Source organism: Emydura macquarii, unplaced genomic scaffold, assembly GCF_026122565.2.
Source record: "Emydura macquarii macquarii isolate MOO-44397 ecotype Brisbane River unplaced genomic scaffold, CSIRO-AGI_Emac_v2 contig_2636, whole genome shotgun sequence".
In the NCBI taxonomy this organism is placed as follows: domain Eukaryota; kingdom Metazoa; phylum Chordata; order Testudines; family Chelidae; genus Emydura; species Emydura macquarii.
In genome coordinates this window covers 4,290,581-4,308,747 of record NW_027132773.1, presented here as the reverse complement: position 1 = coordinate 4,308,747, position 18,167 = coordinate 4,290,581, and the positions used below count along the sequence as shown (strand labels likewise).

The 18,167-nt window shown below is 42.5% G+C and overlaps 1 protein-coding gene and 1 long non-coding RNA gene across 5 annotated transcripts in view; one reads left to right on the top strand and one right to left on the bottom strand.

The window, feature by feature from the left end:
- The window catches only part of GRIP1 (glutamate receptor interacting protein 1), a 482,567-nt gene extending 475,618 nt beyond the window's left edge, over positions 1 to 6,949 (bottom strand). For all 4 annotated transcript variants that reach the window (XM_067564076.1, XM_067564078.1, XM_067564077.1 and 1 more), the window contains exon 1: positions 6,542 to 6,949. In XM_067564076.1, the coding sequence (XP_067420177.1) occupies positions 6,542 to 6,596 (55 nt within the window). In that variant the 5' untranslated portion in view covers positions 6,597 to 6,949. The remainder of the gene's footprint in view (positions 1 to 6,541) is intronic.
- On the top strand, positions 6,087 to 15,719 carry LOC137163779 (uncharacterized). Its single transcript, XR_010922837.1, has 3 exons — positions 6,087 to 6,567; positions 11,416 to 11,507; positions 12,168 to 15,719. It is a non-coding gene; the product is annotated as an uncharacterized lncRNA (long non-coding RNA).
- Positions 15,720 to 18,167: the final 2,448 nt, after the last annotated feature.

Below are 18,167 nucleotides of genomic sequence, written 5' to 3'. Positions count from 1 at the left end.
ATTGCTAATGGTTCAAATAAACCATCACTAACTGGTGACAAACTGCCCAAGTAACACCCTGTATCTAGTTTTCCATTTTGGGTTAATATTATTGAAAAAAGTTAAGGTAAAACAATCAAGTGTTTATTTGCTTCAGAGTTCCTTGTCTATATGGGTACCACTGGGTATGGCACAGACACAGCTTGGGTAGATGATCTTTTCCTGGTGGTGGATGAAAATCAGGTGCCCATGATATTTTTACATCCACATTCCTTCAGTGCTGTTGCTTATGAGGTGCCATTGATTTGGCAGCATCAGATCACAGGGGAAGTGGATGGGGTTTGCCCTTGTATGGCTCTTTTCCTATCTTGCTAAAAGAATTATATCATTCTTGCTTCTCCGCAGGCATTCTTGTGTGGGATTTCACATGGTCCTATCGTGGTTAATGTGCAGTCTTGGGCGGATCATTGAAAAGACATGTGTGGCAATGTCTTCAGTATGCTGATGATACCCAACTTTTTATCTCCAACGCATCCTACCTGGCCAGAGCAGTCTTGGCTTTACCCAATGTTTGGTTAAGATTAAGGCATGGATGAGGATCAGATGTCTGAGAACCAACTCAGTCAAACTGAGATGTTGGTTGGTTGAGAAAAGCAATCAGAAGACATGTCAAAGACAGCATCTGCCTTTTGTTGTTTGACTTTGCAAATTAGAGGTCAGGTTAAGTTTTCAGGTGGCATTTTCAGCCAAGCTGGCTTTTTCTTTTTTATATATGGCTAGGGGATAGCGACATTTCCTTCAGATGTAGTCCTTGCTACTGTCATCCATTCCTTTCTCACCTCAAGATTTTAGACTACTACAACATTCTTTGCATGAGACTACATCTTAAAATCATCCAGAAACTGAGGGTAGTGCAAAGTCTGTAGTCTGATTTTTAAGCAGTCCATACCTTGTTGCATTACATCACAGCTCTATAATCTGCGTTTGCTGCCTATAGGCTTCTAGGTAGACTTCGAGCCGTTGTGCTTGATCTATAGAGCCACAAAAGACTTAAGAAACTTATCTGGGAGACTGCCTCTTTCCCTTAGCAACACTGCCAGTACAGCTAGAGGAGGTGCTCAAGAGGATGCATTCCCAGTATAACAGATAGGGGATTGCTAGCATGAGGGCCTGCCCGCTTCGGGACTTGGTCTTCTCTCTTCATGCAGATTTTGCTGACCTTCAGGGCATGCTACAAAACCCACCTATTTTTCCTGGCTTTCAAGGAGCAGCAGGGAAAAATAAAGGGGTTATGGTCTATTGTTTTCTCTGTTACTGGGCACTGTGCTGGTAGTGGGGCGAGACTGTGGGAGTCAGTTCTGACAACTGTATATTTAAACTGTCACGCATTTCTGGAGCTAAGAATAGGTGCTCATTTATTTCATACAGATCAAAATAAATACACTTTTTTAAACTATGTGTATACACTAAATGATACCAGCAGTTCATCTGGGAACACACAAGACAAGCAGATGTCAATATTTGTTACGTTCTTGTCAAACCTCATCAGCTATGAAGCTCACACCGAAGTCCCATAATTTTTTATTTATTTATTTAATTTAACTTGATTGGAAGGGATATAGAATAATATGAATTCCAGAAATGTTTTTCTTTTCAAAAGTATTTGCTCAAATGTCACCTCAAAAAGCGTTTTATAACTGGATTTGATTTAGTAGCTTAGACAGAAAAACTGGGGGAAGCGTGCCCCAAATTTTAATGATACATCATCTTACACTGGTGAGTCTTCACGTTATTTCTGAAGTGACAGGTCTACACTACATTAAATTCCATCACTCAGGGGTGTGAAAAAGCAACAGAAGTTACAGCAATCTAAGCACTGTCCACACTGGTGCTACGTCGGCAGGAGACGCTGTCCTGCCAGCTTAGAGCGTCTTCACCAGACACACTACAGCGATGCCGCTGTGCCAAAGTAAGTTCATGGAGGTTAGTTTATCAGTGGCTATTAGCCAAGATGGTTAGGAGCACAACTCCATGCTCTAGATATCCCTAAACCTCTGACTGCCAGAAGCTGGGACTGGATGACAAGGGATGGATCACTTGATAAACTGCCCTGTTCTTTTCACTCCCCTGATGCATCTGGCATGGTCCACAGGATACTAGGCTAGATGGACCACTTGTCTGACCTAGTGCAGACATTTTTATGAGACAGTTCATGGCCCAATGAGCTTACAGACAAGATGACAGTGGATTCTCCATTACTGAGTATTTTTAAATCAAAATTGGATGTTTTTCTAAAAGAGATGCTCTAGGAATTATTTTGGGGAAGTTCTATGGCCTGTTTTATACAGGAGGTCAGACTAGATGATCACAGTGGTCCCTTCTGACATTGGAATCTACATAAAAGGAAGTATTATCCCCATTTTACAAATAGAGAACTGGGGCAGAGACAGACGTAAGGGCTAGACTCATGAAGGGACTTAAGCTCAGCATTGCAATGCCTGACTTCAGCTGCCCTGCCATGCAGCCTTTCCTACAATTAGGTGCCTAAGACAGGTCACCACTTTCTTGCAAAAATAAAAAAGGGGGGGAGGTGAAGGTGGTGTGGTGATGCCCTCATACCCAATAACTTAGTGGTTAGCACTCACGGGGGATGTGGGAAACCTGGATTCAAATTCCCATTCTGCCAAATTTGGAAGAGATCTGAACCTCAGTGAGTGGCCTAACCACTGGGATACAGGATGTTTTGGGGTGGGTCTCTCTCAATCTTTCCTATTGAAGCTGCTCCACTCTGTAAGAAATACTTAAATGTTCACGGGCCAGAGAAAGAGAGAGAGTGTGCTAACCACTTGGCTAGAGTTATTCATGCTCTCTCTCTCTGGTCCAATTAATATTTAAATATTTCATACCAAGTGGAACAACTTCCACATGAGAGATTGAGACACATACCCCAAAATACCTGTAACCAGCAGTTAGGCCACCTATCTAAGAGACATAAGTTCAAGTCCCTACTCCAAATCAGGAATTTGAACCTGGGTTTCACACATCCCAGGTGAGTGTTTTAACCACTGGGCTATCGCTTATAAATGGACCACTCCTACTTCCTTCTCCCTGTGGCATAGGCATGCTCTGAGACTGCTCCCTGGATTGGGCCCTGCAGGCAAGATAGATGCAGGCATGCCTAGTTGAGACCCTCCACTGGTGCTTACACACCAGGCTGCTCAGGGGTGTCAGAACTTATACGATTTTGCATGTGCCCACCAGTAGAAACTTCAGTCCCTTGAGGATTTACCATTGAAAACTTGATGGAAAGTAGTTGAGGTTGTTGAGAAGAAGAACTGATGGGAAGAGTACAGATGGGTTCTGGAATGACTTAACTGCTTTTTTTCCTTGCTTGTTGTGGTTTGCTTTATACAAATATGCCATTTACCAACCTTAACTCAAAATGAATGGATCTTTTTGTGTTGATTTATACAAAACAGTAAAAACCTGTGTCCAAACCTATTGATGATCATAGGATAGTATCAAGACTAAGATTAGCTTCCCCCCCCCCACACACACACAGAGAAAAAGTGTTAAAACGATCAAATACAGGAATATATATGATACAAGCCAAAATAAAGTACCTATATATTTATGAAATATTCTTTCAGAGTCAATGAAATTCAATTTTATTCTGTAATTTTTTGTTAATTTGGATGTAAAGATGGTTGCAATAGGTTAGAATAAGTAGTTTATATCCAAAAAAATTATGCTAGCGTGATGTATTATATAAATGGATTGTAGACTATTTGAATAGGAATATTGTCTGGAAACAGCAGAGGGGGATATTAGCACAACTGGCCCTAAACCAGAATTTAACTGTATTTATAATTGCCTTTTAAGTCCATGCCATACTAAACTCCTACAATAGCTAGAGATGCATCTTATTTCATTTCATTACTACACTGGCCATTTTTCTGGCCAGTTTGAAAGGTTTATCTAATCTACTCTTCAGGTTCAAGGACAGTGTAATTCAACACTGACTACTTATTTTGATCACTTTATGTTCTCCTGAATTCCAAAAAGGAAAAAAAAATTTAATCAAATTCTAAGCAGCACTGAAATTCTGCTAAATTAATTAGCTGAGCTTGAACAATATACAATGAAACATACATTAGAAAGAAAATATTTACTGTAGGTTCTGAAAAGCTTTTTATTTACCCTATGGAAACATAATACAGGAAAGCATAAGAGTTAATAAACATTACTTTGTTGAGCTCCGTAATGAAAATAAAAGATACTAAATAGAAAATATGAATAAACAAGCATATGAACTGTTTACAAATCAGAATCTTAGCTGGTGTAGAAAGAAAAGTTAAAAGAAAGATACCCCGTAATAATTGTGCACACTACTAAAAAAAAAAAAAAAGATAAGGTAGACAGCACAACACCCATTCCTGACTCAGATCTTCTATGCACAAGAAGGAATTTTTATTTCACTATCTCTGCAATACACAGATTAGATAATCTTTGAAAGTTTCCACACTGCTAATAAATAGCTAGCATATTGTGACAGTTCATCCATCTACTCATTTTTGTTTTTTTCCAGAATACAGCACCACACACACGTATACTCATGTCACAAATATGCGTCTAAAGTTTAGCATACACATGTCATAATGTACTATATTAAAGTGACGGAAGAGGATACTTAGTTTCTCATGGTTGAAATTATCCTTTTTAATTACTGTACATTGCCATTTTCACTACTTTAGTGATTTACGACACACAAAATACTTCTGAAACAGGCTTCAATAGCCAACCTGGACTAGAAGTCCCTTCCTTACAACAGATCAAGCAAGCTCACTTTGAATATTTTTTAGATTCTTTCTTGGCAGTACATCTATGTATCCAATAAGAAAGCAGCCAAAAGAAATAAATTCCCTAGCTCATTAGTCTATAGACAAACCAAAGATCTGCTCTACCATCTAGAGGAGTATATGTGACTGTACATTAATACTTGATTAACAAGTAGTAAGTTTTTGATATACAACTTTTTATATATCATAATGAAATAGCTATAGTCTAAAATTCCCAAATGTTAATGTTTTACTGGATTTTTTTCCTTACACATATAATCCTTCGATAAAGCAGTGACAAAGTAATCCCTGGTGACAGAAGTTGTTTTTGCAGTTACAATGACAAAGTTGTCATTTTGTTCCATATAAAATGAATTCAAAGCATTGCTGGTTTTGAAAAGTAACCAGAAAACATCAAATCAATCATTTTGTAACACGATTTAACTTTAACCAAATAATCCTGCATTATAAGGTTTTACTTGAGAATGTTGGTACCAATCCCTTGTTGATCTCCTTAAAGTTTTTTTTTTTTAAATGGGATTTGCAAGATTTTTTCCAATGTTATTAAAACTGTAAGAATCCTTAAGATGCCACCATCCGCTCTGAAATAAACTGCAGAAACTTTTTCCATGTTTTAGAATTTAGAATTTCCAGTTTTGAATTCCTGCAATTCTGACAACTTCCAAGGACCAGTTATGTACTCATCCTAGCTACTTGCCCACTCTCCCTAAGAGTAAGGTGAAATATGTAGTTTACATTCGACTGGGAATCTTGAAGTTAAATACACTGATCACCAGTAAGGATCATGAATAAAACAGCTGCTGTTTGCACAAAAGCAGGCAGAGGTTTCATTTAAAAGTTACCCTAAAATTTACCTTCTTGAATGGCAATTTATAAAACGTGTGACCTGCAAGGCTCCTCAGTAACAGTAATAAAAAGTCAAGTATCCTACAAACATTCTCAGAGCTACATGAAGATACTGGCTCCATTGGTGCAACTTTTGCGTATAGACATGCCCTAAACAAATTCCAATCAACTATACCTGCGCAACTCCACAGACGGGCTGAAAACTGCAGCTCTTTTTACCAATAGGATTGCATTCAGGTTTTACACCTGATTTACAGCCAGATTTCCTCTTTCACCCGCGTAACTCCACTGTTTTACGGGGTTGACCCGATTTACCCAGACTGGCATAAATAGGACGCGAATCAGGCTCATTCACCATAGACACTCCGATATTGAATTTCCCACACACCAGCTGGAGCCCCCTGCACTCAGCCTCCCCCCCCCACCACGACTTTCTCCTTGATCACACCACCTCGGCAACTTCCCCGCGCAGGGCCGGGCTCCGGAAAGTTTGCAAAGCCCACTCTCCGCACGCCCCGGCACTGCACGGCTGGGCAGTGAGAGCCCCACGCTCAATGGGGGAGGCCCGAGGTAGAAGTCACAAACGCGGGAGGAGGAGCTCTCCCTTCCCCGGCCAGGAAAGTTAGCAGCAGGGGAACGTGCTCCAGCCCCCCTGCGCGCTCTAGGTGCGCCCGCCTCCATGCCCCTCTGCGCCCGGCCTCCGGCGCAGCTCTCCGCTCCCTCCCCCTGCATCCGCCCGGGCAACGGACCGGCGGAGCCCGGTCTCCCGAGGCCGGGGTCTGCCCGCCGGGGAAGGAGGGAGAGCAGGAGGCCCCGGCAGCCCCTCGCCCCTGGCGCCGGCCCCTCGGCTGGCTCACCTCGCTCCAGCTCGGCTTGCAGGCAGGTGGGGATGTTCTTCTTCCAGCCCGGCATGGCTCCCGCGCGCACCCGGCTCCCAGTCCTCACGGCTGCTGCAGCAGCAGCGGCGGGCGGCACATTGCAGTGCGAGGCGCCGCCTCCGCCTCCTCTTCCTCCGCCCGCACTCCGGGGAAACTCGGCGGCTCCTCAGACCGCACAGCGGCAGGCAGCCTCGCTGTGGCGTGGAGGGAGGGAGGGAGGGAGCGGAAGGTGGCGGTGGTGGCACGGGGAGGGGAGAGAGGGGGGGTCTGGCCGGTTCAGCTGGGGAGGGGCCGGGCGCTCGCCTCTCAGCTCCGCCGCCAGCCGCACAATGGAGGCGGGCGGGCGGCGCTGAGGCTCCTGGCGGTGGAACCCCAGCGGACTCCCCGCAAGGCGGGGAGGGGGTGTGAGCCGAGCGCCGCGCAGGGCGGGGGAGAGCAGCGCCACTCCACTTGGCCCCCGAGTTAAGAGCGAGGCACGTGCTGCGGGTCTCTCCCGCTCCTCCCCCCTGCCCGCAGGCAGAGCCAGCGGCGCCCCCACCCCCCCGGAGCCGGAGCCCCACGGCTGGTTTCTTTGTCCCGCCCCATTCACCCTGGGCCAAAGTCGTGTCAAAGCAGCAACTTCTGCCTGCTCACGCAGGCACGGCAGGTAGTTTCCCCGTGGAGCTAATCAAGCGGCTCCTGCTGAGGGTGAGCGAACCCCGAGACAGCGCTACAAACAGATCCGCAACTGCCTGCCGCGAGAGAACTCCTGCAGCTTTAGGGCAGGACGACTCTTTCCCAAGACACCTGCCTTACAGCCCACGGTGGCCTTTTGGAGTGACTGAGCTCCAGGGCCAGCCGAACAAAGGGTCAGTGCAGGACCCTTTCTCATTTGTAATGGCAAATGTGTCTCGAGGCATTGTTTCAGCCTGCAACAATTGTCAAATCCATTTTAGGATGGGGAGAGGCCATCTGCATCTAGATTCCTCTCCTCCATTGAAACAGCTGTTTTCTCTCACAGTGTATCCAGAAAAAAATTGTCCAATTCTGTCCTGACTGCATAAATCATTAAATAACTCAACTTTCAAAACAGGTGGGTTTGGGAGTGCACATTTCTTGCCAGAAAGCCAAAAACAACCCTGAGATACTCTGGTGAATCACTGTGCATTGGCAATCACACCCTTAAATTCTAGTTGATTTGGTGCCTCAAAATTTCATTACCATTTAAGATTGAGCCCTAGTGCCCCTTGCCCTAAAATACTGAGTGCATCTATACTTACACCTCTGTTTAAAAAAAAAAAAAAAAAGTAAATCAGGAAATAAACAGGCAAAGGTACACACCACTCCTTGAGAATATTGACACCCCCTTGATCAAAAGACCCATATCTGCACCACAAAGTCTCCTAGCACCTACTGCGGCATACTGGTTTTCAGGACAACCTCCTTGGGCCTGTAGATTTTAGAGCACTTTAATTACTAAAGCCAGCTCCAGATTGGGGAGCTGTATCTGAGGAACCCCTTGACCAAATGACCTCAATTTGCACTGCTGACTCTAAGACTGGCACAGCAACATTATGATGGGCAGAAGTACCACCATAATTAACATTATACCAGCTTTTACATTTTAATAGGTGGAAAAGAGCTACAGAAATTCTAGTTTTTGGAGTAGTGTCCTTTTAAAATCTATATTGTAGTTTGACCACTGCTTAATTTTTTTAAGATGGGTTGTAGAGGGAAAGTATCATTAGATGTGTGCTATGACTGTTTTAAAAGGGAGCTACATGGGTAAACTTTTTCTAGTGTCTGACATTCCCTTCAAACCTCTTTTTCACAGAAACCACGGTATTTTGAGGAGTGAAATTGATAGTTGTGAACCTTTGCTATGTGTAGATTGGATGAATTATTGTAGAAAGTTGGGGTAGAGGAAATCCCTGTTTATTTTTAATAATAAACATAAATTAGTGTTTTAACTGCTGACAGTATCTTGGAACCATACTTGTCAATGTTGATGATAAGCCAGTCCTTAAAGCAGGGCTCTCTTATGGGTGTGGTTCCTGATGCTCAGAAACCCTTTGGATCATGTTGACATTGAGGAGAGTCACAGCTATTTGCCTTTCTTTGATGTCCATGCCATTGTTGAGGAAAAGGATGAGGAGCATTCAGCATGATTGCATTACCCTGATGCTACTGCTTCCTAGAGTCTTTCATCTTCTCTTATGGTAATGCTGTTTTCCTTCCCAATACGTCTAAAGAAAAATTGGAACATACATTTGAATGTTAGAGCACTCTGAAATATTGGCTCTTAAATCAGAAACTTTGCTCTCAAGGCAAGATGTCCAGAAGGTGCTCCTGCAGAATGCAGGCAGAAAGCAACTAGTATGCACAATATACATTCTTAGAAAGCTGCTACGGTGAGGATTCAAACTTACATGGATGCCAGTCAGGTTCAGTGGTCACACAATGTCACCTAGAGACACCCACTCACTGATGTTAGGGGCTTGCAAACTCTCTGGCTTGCATTACAGAGTCCCCATCCTGCTACACAGATACCAATGACTTCCTCTGGCTTATCAACTTGCCTCAAGTCGCGTTATAGATCCAAATTTTACCCTGAATAATTTTTTAAATAATGCTTCTCCACAGGGTCACTAGGTACTTGGACACTAGCTGAGATCAATTCTGAGTGGGTGATACCTGTTTGGGAAGGATCAGAGCCAAATTTTGATCCCGAGTATAGGGGATGGATGGACAGATACAATTTTGATTTAGGGAACTGAATCTCAGGAACCCTTTGCTCAAGTGATGTCCTTCAGACTCTCATGAGACAGCAGTTTTCAAGCAATCTAACTAAGCATTGTCATGTCTATGATCTATCGTAAAAAAACTCTTTTATGTTGAAAGAAAGCCCCTCTGAATAGATATATTTCTAGTTTCTCACTTATCACACCTCTTACAGTTGTATGCCTACATGCTAAGGTTAATAACAAATTCAGCTAAATTGACCTTAGCCACTTTTTCTGAAATCAGAGTGTCCGCACACACACCTTTGCACTTGAAATAACTAATTTTATTTTAGTTCAGAGATGGTTATTTCGGTGCCAGTTTGTGTGTAGATTAGTGCCTAAAATCTGGCCTTTCAACCCAAACTCACACGTATACACTACTTTTTTTGGATTCCCCATTCCCCCACCGTAAGCAGCGAGTTATATGGGCCCATGGTGCCTGGGCTCCACCAACATTGAGGATAGTGGGTCCGGCCCCACCAATATTTCTGTGGTGCTGGGAGGACCGGCCGTGGAGGTACAAAGCGCAGTGGCCCCCAGGGCGGCCCGGCCATTCTGCCTCCCTCCCCCCGCACGCACTCAGCTGTCCTGGGTTCTCTGCTTAGCGTCTCCTTCGGGTTCCCTCCCTTTAGCCCTCTGACCTTCACACCTGTTCCTGTATCTCATTTGTCATCCCCTGACATCAGTTGAGTCCCGGGCCCAGTAGTTCCTCCCCTTAGGCTACGGGAGGGTCTTTTAGCCATGGGCAGGTGCAACGCCACCCCCCACCCCCACACTCAGCAGCTGGCCAGGAGCCCAGCTGTGTGAAACAGTGGCGACCTCTTCTCCCTCCCAGCCCTGCCCCTTCCCCACCTCTCTCTCGTGTGGGCCCAGAGTCCTGGCCAGGCGCTGCTTCTGGCTCCAAGCAGCCCCGCTGGGCAGCATTCCCCCCTCTCCCACATGACATGGGCCCAGCACCCAGGCCAGGGCAGGGCATCACCAAAAATTATACAACCCTGGCACCCATACCCTCCACCCATCTATGCTTATTATTTTCTCCTTATTCCATCTTTTCTGCTTCTTCTTGTATGCTCCTTCCCCATATTTCTTAGCTTTCATCCTGCTAATCTAAATACTCTTCCAAAGGTATCTTGCTTTTGTCTGTACTATGCTTCAGTTTTAGTTCTCTTTCGGGTTTTTTTTCAGTGCTAAAAAGAATCCCAATAGGCTACAAAACCAAAGTCTGAGCATGTACAGACATTTTCAACCTTACATTTAGATCCCTAGGTACCTAATCCTGCTACCATTGAAGTCAGTGGAAAATTGAAGCAAGTTTGCATTGATTTCAATAGGAGAAGGATTAGGCTCTAACTTGTCGAAACAACTTGTAGGATATATTTCTCCCTCTGCCATTAGTTCTAGTGTACGCAACATTTTCAAAATCATGTACATATCTTAGGAGCCTGAGTCCTATTTTCAAATGTGACAGGCATTTAGGTGCTTTTGAAAATGTTACTGCAAAGCTACAGGCTCTTTTCTTGTTTGAGGAAAGAATTTCTCCACTTTAGTAAGTGTTCAAGTCTACTCGGGAGCATAAATGGAATAAAACTTCATATCTCTTTGTATCATCCACATTCCAAACCATTGCGTCTCCTCTACTACCACTAATTCCTTCCCTTTCCCATGGGTTTCCCACATTATGGATAGAACAAAGCTCCACTGAGCCCTAATACTGCACTTCTTGATCCTGCAATTTGCTCTTTACCATTGTCAGACTTCTGCAGAATTGCTTTTCAGTGGTACAGATTAGTAGTGGATTGCCACGCTTTTGTCTTCAGTTTACAAAAACCTAGTTTCCATCTCCTTCATAGTGCCAGTAAAAATTCCTTGGGACTGACTGCAGGATTTTGCAAGGTCCCACAGGAGTCATAAAATCCCAGCTGCTGTTTTGGATTTGCTTCAGAGCTATTAAAAATTCTAAACATGGACTGACTTTTCAGGAATAAGCACATTGAATATTAAAGAAACACCTGATGTTATTTGTGCCACTGACTAGAACTAATACATTACCTCTGTCATTTACAAGATTTTTATTTTTGTTTATTTTTGTAGAGTCTCCTTAAGCAATTATTTGCTCTTTCTGACAAGTGTCTCCATGGAACCACTGGAGGAATTTGCAGGGTGATATCGACTGCTTTTTTTGGGTGAGTTTGACTGTATTTTTTTATTTAGATTAGCAATAGATTATCTGTGATGAATTGACAACTGGCTCTGAATGGCTGGAAAGTGGCCGTCTGTTTATTAGAGGACATTTCTTACAGTGAGCACATCACATCAATACCGTTATGTGCACTGGCTTGCAGTTCATTTCCATGTTCATGTTTTAATTTTAAAAAGCTTTACATGAATTGAATCCTGATTTCTAAAGAAACAGCCTCTCTCCTTGTTTGATCCTACAGCACTTAGCTCTTCTGAGGTATTAAAATAAAAATATCCTGATTTAATCAAAGGGGATGGAAGTAAAATATTCTTGATGAGGTCCCCGTAAGTGAAATGTCCTTCTCATTTCAATTAAGAGACTAAATGTGTTGATTTCCTAGTCACACTGCAAAGTCCATTTGTTCTCCTAAAGCTTAGGTAGGAGGAATAAGTAGTTAGATGGGGTGACAGTTCAGCTGTGGGGGGCATTTAAGATAATTTATTATTGCTTTTTGAAATTGGGTGGAATTTTTGTAGCTTTTTAATAACTGTGCATGTGATCAGACTACTGGGTGGACGCATCAAAACTGAAATAAATCTGAGCATTTGGAGCTTTAAACATTGCTTTGTATTCCAAGAACCTAACATTATCTATGTTCACACAGGAATTTGAAATTAAAAACAAAGCTTCAAAAGCAGACAAGGAGAATCCCTCTTTTAAAAGAGGACATCCAAAATGGCATTTGCAAATTGCTATAGTAAGACCTTGCAATTCTCACGGGCCCTGATCCTGCATTTGGATCTGTGCAGACAGACACCTATGCCCGGGCAGAGCTCATTGACTTCAAAGAGACCACACAGATGGAAGGGTTCACCCATACAGATTCAGCTGCAGGACTGGGACATAAATGTGTAATGCATGAGCCTACTATATGTTTATTTACAGTAATTTACACTGTGCACTCTAAACTGTTCTAGCTGGCAGCTATGGTAGGTTCTTATCCTCTCATGTGGAGACAGATCCACTTTCTGCTAGCAATGGTTACATATACATATGTATAAATCATTAATAATGTGATGTTAACTCATTAAGAGAAGGATACTAATCTTGTCATATCGGAGTACTGGGCACACAAACTCTATTATATACAGTATTGTTTTCTCTGTATACTTCTTCTGTTTGTTTTTCCTTCCATGTATTTTCTTTTATTAAAAAGGCTACTTATCTTCAAAGCTATTTGTCACAGTGTAGCAGATCAGATTGAAAGGTTCATAATTGAGACATTCATGGTATGCCAACACTTGAAGTTTTCAATGTGTTTTAACCCTTTAATTAACAAATGCTAACAAAAAGGTAGTACATTCTAGGGTGGACACTAAACACTAACATTTGTTGTCAGTTGTGTGCTCAAACATTTATTGCTAGTTGTACTGATCTCTAGAGTACCTAGGAACATATGCTTGTGTCTTGTCCACACTAGAATGTATGGTTCTGTTAATATTTGTTAAGTCACAGTTGCTAAAACATGGCTAACTATCCAAGCATAGACATACCCTTAGGTAGAAGGATTATGCTAGAAGGGTTTAGAGTCTAGTGTCAGCAACAGAAGCTAGTGCCAAAGGTCCTGAGTCCAACTGCCACCAATGGCCCAAACTGGTGGAGTCTTTATATATGCTGTGTGGCACCAAAGAGGACCCTTTCGGTCTCTCCTAGCCCTATGATTTGGTGAAAGGTGTGTGTGGTTCCTTACAAACCCAATAAAAAACAGGGGCCTGAGATTTTCCAGAATGACTAGTGATTTAGGTCCTGCAATATTTGGTTGTCCACCTGAAACACCGTAAGAGAGCATGGATTTTAGAAAACACTGAGAAAAAAGGGTCAGATCAGAAACTGAGGCCATCAATAAGACTCATCACTTTGGAAAATCTTGGCCATTGTCTCTGCCTTAAGATGCTTGCACCCTACCTATATAACCTAGCTCCCATGAGAAAATGGATGGCCTCCTATGCTGCCCTGTTTGACAACTAGAGTATGTCTCGCCATTTTGGGATTTTGATTCCTCACTCTCATACCCCTTTACTATCTGTTCAAAAAAGGTACTAAGTTAGGGGGAAAGACAGTGAAATACTATAAAGACCTTTCTTTCCCCACATGCAGACAATACAGGGTTGCCAACCTTGCATTTTAGTTTTTACTGACGTGAAGATCTGAAGTTGATTGTTTTTACTGACATGGTAAACTCTTTACTGACATCACTGAAAATACTGTGGCAAACAGCCAGCTTCTCCCTAGTGGGTCTCATGCTTCAACCTCTTGTAGTGGGCCAGGGAGTCCCCAGTAGCCCTGTCTCCCCTTGGAGGTACCTTGCTCCAGCTTCCTTCTGCTGGCTGGGATCAGGGGTTTTCTCCTCTAGCTGCAGAGAAGCACTGTCTCCTGGGCGGGGGAGTTTCTCTTCCAGCTGCTACCAGCCTTCTGGCAGCTTCCTCCTCCTGTACTTCTCCCCCTCCCTTTAGGGAAGGCAGGGTTTAAGTACGCCTGGGCTAGCCCTTCATTGGGTCCAGGTGTCCCTAATTGCCCTGCAATCATCTCTCCCCTGCCTGCAGGAACCAGGGCTTTAGGCATTCTGGGGCTCACACTCTGGCCCTGGTATGCCTTTTTGCAGCCCTCTGGCCTGACTTTATCACAATACCATAAATAATACAATAATGTGACAAAAGTGTGTGCTGGCAATATTCTGTACATAGGAATTTGGAATTATGCAATTGTTTTAGCTGCAGTTAATTGATCAATCGGGTTCTTTGGGCATGTTTTGGACATACATTTTTCACTGTGGTGACTTCACTGCCTGCATTAAGAACAATACTGATCTTTAAAGTGGTAAAAGGGAGACAGTCTTGCTCAGTGCGTAGAGCACAGAACCAGGACTCCGAAGGGTCTGCTCCCAGCCTTCCACTTACTCGATTTGTGATTTGACTGTCCCTCTCCAGGTCTTTGTGCCTCAGTTTCTCCATCAGTAAAATTGTAGGCCCCAGCACTGTGATGTAGGCCTGAATCAGAGCAGGCCCGGACCATGGATATATATTTGAAGCTTAAGGGTTAATCCTCACACTGAGAGAGAACAAAATTAGACATTATAGATAGGGATGTTCTGGACACATTGATGGTTTGTTCCTGTCACCCCAGGCTCCACTATGATAATTGACTGCTTGAACATATAAGTGGGAACATCTTGCCTAAACATTTTGTGATTTAACATTTATGACACATTGGGGTGCTGTTTGTAAACATCTACATATGAATGTTTGGGAACATCCTGAAATCTAATTGTGATAATTTACAAGTGAAGGAAAGTGCCCAATGTGGTTGATGTGTAAATCATGGGGCAATGAGAGGGCAAATAAGATTCCTTTTATTTCCTTTTAGTAAAATTGGTATTAATAGAATTGGTGTAGGTATAAGGATTTTATTATGTTAGTAACTAAGTATAAGATAATATACCAATGTGATGGGATAACAATGTAATGATTTTTAGTAAGTATGAATGAGGAGTGAATGCAGTTTGAGTCTGCTGAGATAAGACGGTGAGGAAGTAATTGCTGAGGTAATGGTTCTCAGCCTCCAAGGGCAGGAGGGAGAGAAGATGCTTTTGTTTAAAGAACTTTTACAACCCAGATGGCCGAAGATCAAGATAACTCCGGAAAACAGGGGAGTTAACACCTAAGGACAGGAACAAGACAAAGTGTGAAACAGGAAAGAAAGAATAATGGGAAAGCTGTCACACTTGGGATATCAAACGTAATTGACAATTACATCAAACAAGGAGACTATCTGACATGGCAAGATCCATAGACCCGAATGGCGATGGATAAGTATAAAAATGGGGAGAAGAAACCTGGACTTTGGGCTCGTTCTGCAAACCCCAAGGAGCATCGTGTCACGACCGACAAAGCCTGGCTCCATCCTCGTGTCTGAGTCACTGGCCAGTGATTCAGCTCGAGCAACACAGAGGCTGGTAATTATATCCCTCCTGCAGAACTGTGTATGTGTGTGTGTAAGTGTGTTTTGGCAATTGCTTTTTCAAATATTTTCTGTATTCATAATAAATGCAGCATACTGCCTTATCCCCTGAATAAGATCCTGCTGTTTATTTCATAAGTGTAACAGAATGGTGCTAAGAGTGATGCTGATTGAGAGATTTGAAGAGAATTTTCCAAGACCACCCCCCCACACACACATACACAATTACAATCCACACTGTAAACTTCCCTGGGTTTCTTACTAGTTGGGGAGGGGGGCAGTTAAATCTTAGCAGAAAATGGAGTGAAATTTACCCTTTCCTCTTTCTGTAGAGGGCGGAACACCTTTACCATTTAGCCCTCCCCCCACATCTACCACTAATCGTTACAAACACTGATACTTTCATGGCCCCCTCATGACCCCCAGTCGGTCTGCCACTGCTAAGCAGATGGGGTCGGCCAGCAGGTGAGCAGGGCTGGGAAAGCTCAGGCGGGCCCGAGGCCAGGCACCGGGCTGCTGGAGAGAGGGGGGACTTGGTGGGGCTGTGTGCAGGGTGGGCACTGAGACAGGAGACATGGGCTCTTGGGGCCACTCCCGGACGGGGTAAGGCTTAGCAGCTTGGCTGGTCCTGGCTCAGAACTGGGGAGGATGAGCCCAGCACGGTGCGGCTGGAGCTGTTGGAGTCCCACTTACCACAGGCAGCTTGTAGTCATGGCGACTGCAACGGGACAGGACTAGTCCGGGGCAGGATGGGGAGTGGGTTGTGCTGCCCGTTCCTTCCTGCCTGTGAGCTGCCTGGGACTCACAGGAGGTGAAATGCCGCAAGAGACTTTGAGGCAGACCTCCTTGCGGACAGGTTCTGTTTTTACTGACATTTTTATTTATTTGCGGATTTACGGACAGCAGTAAAATTGCACATTTTTTTACCAACTGTCCGTAAATTTATGGACGGTTGGCAACCCTTAGTCCCAGTTCAGCATACTACATAACCATGTGTTTAACTCCATCTTTGTTCAGCCAAGCATTTAACCATGTGTGTCCCATTAAAGTAAATGGGATTCAAGGACATGCTTAAAATTAAGCACATACTTAAGTGCTTTGTTGATCGGGGATGGTTTACTGCATCATGACAAGAGTCAGCAGTAACTAACCCAGCCAGTTCAACTAAATTATTGTAGATTTATTGTAGAGATGGGAAAATACTTATACACAATTCAGAATTTATCCAAATAAATCCACTATGGAAAAAAAAGAGTTTGATGCAAAATACTACTACTATTTAACATATTTTGTATATAATTTAAACAAACACTAATTTGACACAAACAAAACCAATGACTCCTTCTCCATCCAGAGTGATATACCCAAAATAGCATTAATCAATGTGAAGAGTTAAAATTAAAATATTTATAAAAATGTTTCTCTTAAAATTGTCTCATTGTCTTCTGACTTTAAAGGATTTTAAAATTTTTGTCCAGATAATGGCTAGTGGCAATATGATGAAAAAAAAAAGTTTTGATATTTCTGAGAGAAGTTGGTGTGCAATGTAGTGTTAATATTGTTTGTATTAATCTTTCATTTAAATGAAATATTAATTAGCTTATAAACAACTTTGTGTTAGAGCAGCAGCATGTTTCATATTTCAGCCTGAATAACGTTTGTTTGCATTTTATATTTATTTATTTTGATTTTTTCTAAGTCATTAATTAGATAGGTCCAATTTTCAAACCTGGATGTGTAAAGTTAAGCTCTAAATCAATATTTCAATTCCTAAATAAAAATGGAATAATCTTTTAAAGGGCTGAGCACTTTGAGCTCCCTTGGACTTCAGTGGGATTTATGGGTTCTCAGCAACCTTGAAAATAAGCCCACTTTTAAGCCCCAATTCAGCTTGGTACTTAAGTATTTGCTTAATTTTCAGCATTGATTTCATGTGCTTAAGAACCTTGGTGAATTGGGGCTTTAGTTAGGAGCTTACATGTGGATTTAGGCAACTAACTTTAGGCACCCAGATTTGAAAATTTTGGTTTTGGTGTACCATTAAAATAAAATACTTTAATTAGACCTTGTATCTTTTTTGTTCTTTCAGAAAATTGGTTCTGTAGCCCTTTAAATTACTTTTATAAAATTACCATCTTAATTAAAACAGTAAATTATGAAAATATTTGCAATCCAAATTATTGCTTGCTTTTTATGCAGATATAGAATTATAAATCTAATTAGATGTATTTTCTTGGTATTGGGGCATGGTATATATGATCCACTTATATGATAGATGAGTATTAGGTCTCCCATTGTTCCCAAACAATATATTGGCTAACATAAGTTTGTCTGAACCATGTTGGATAAAAATAGTATCAGTTAAGAATTAAAACTAACAATGTGTTTTCACAAGACTATCAATAAAACTTTTCAGTAATGCTTCCTAATTACTTGGTAGGATTGCTATCTTTCAGATTTATAAATGTTTAAAAGTCCCCAGTTCAACAAGGTACTTAAGCATATGCATAATTTTAAGCATGTGAATAGTCCCACTAAATTCAATAGGACTCTTCACATGCTTGAAGTTACACACATGCTTAAGTACCATGTTGAATAAGGGCTTGTGGTCTACAGTTGTGTACAGGCACACATCCAGTGAGACTTT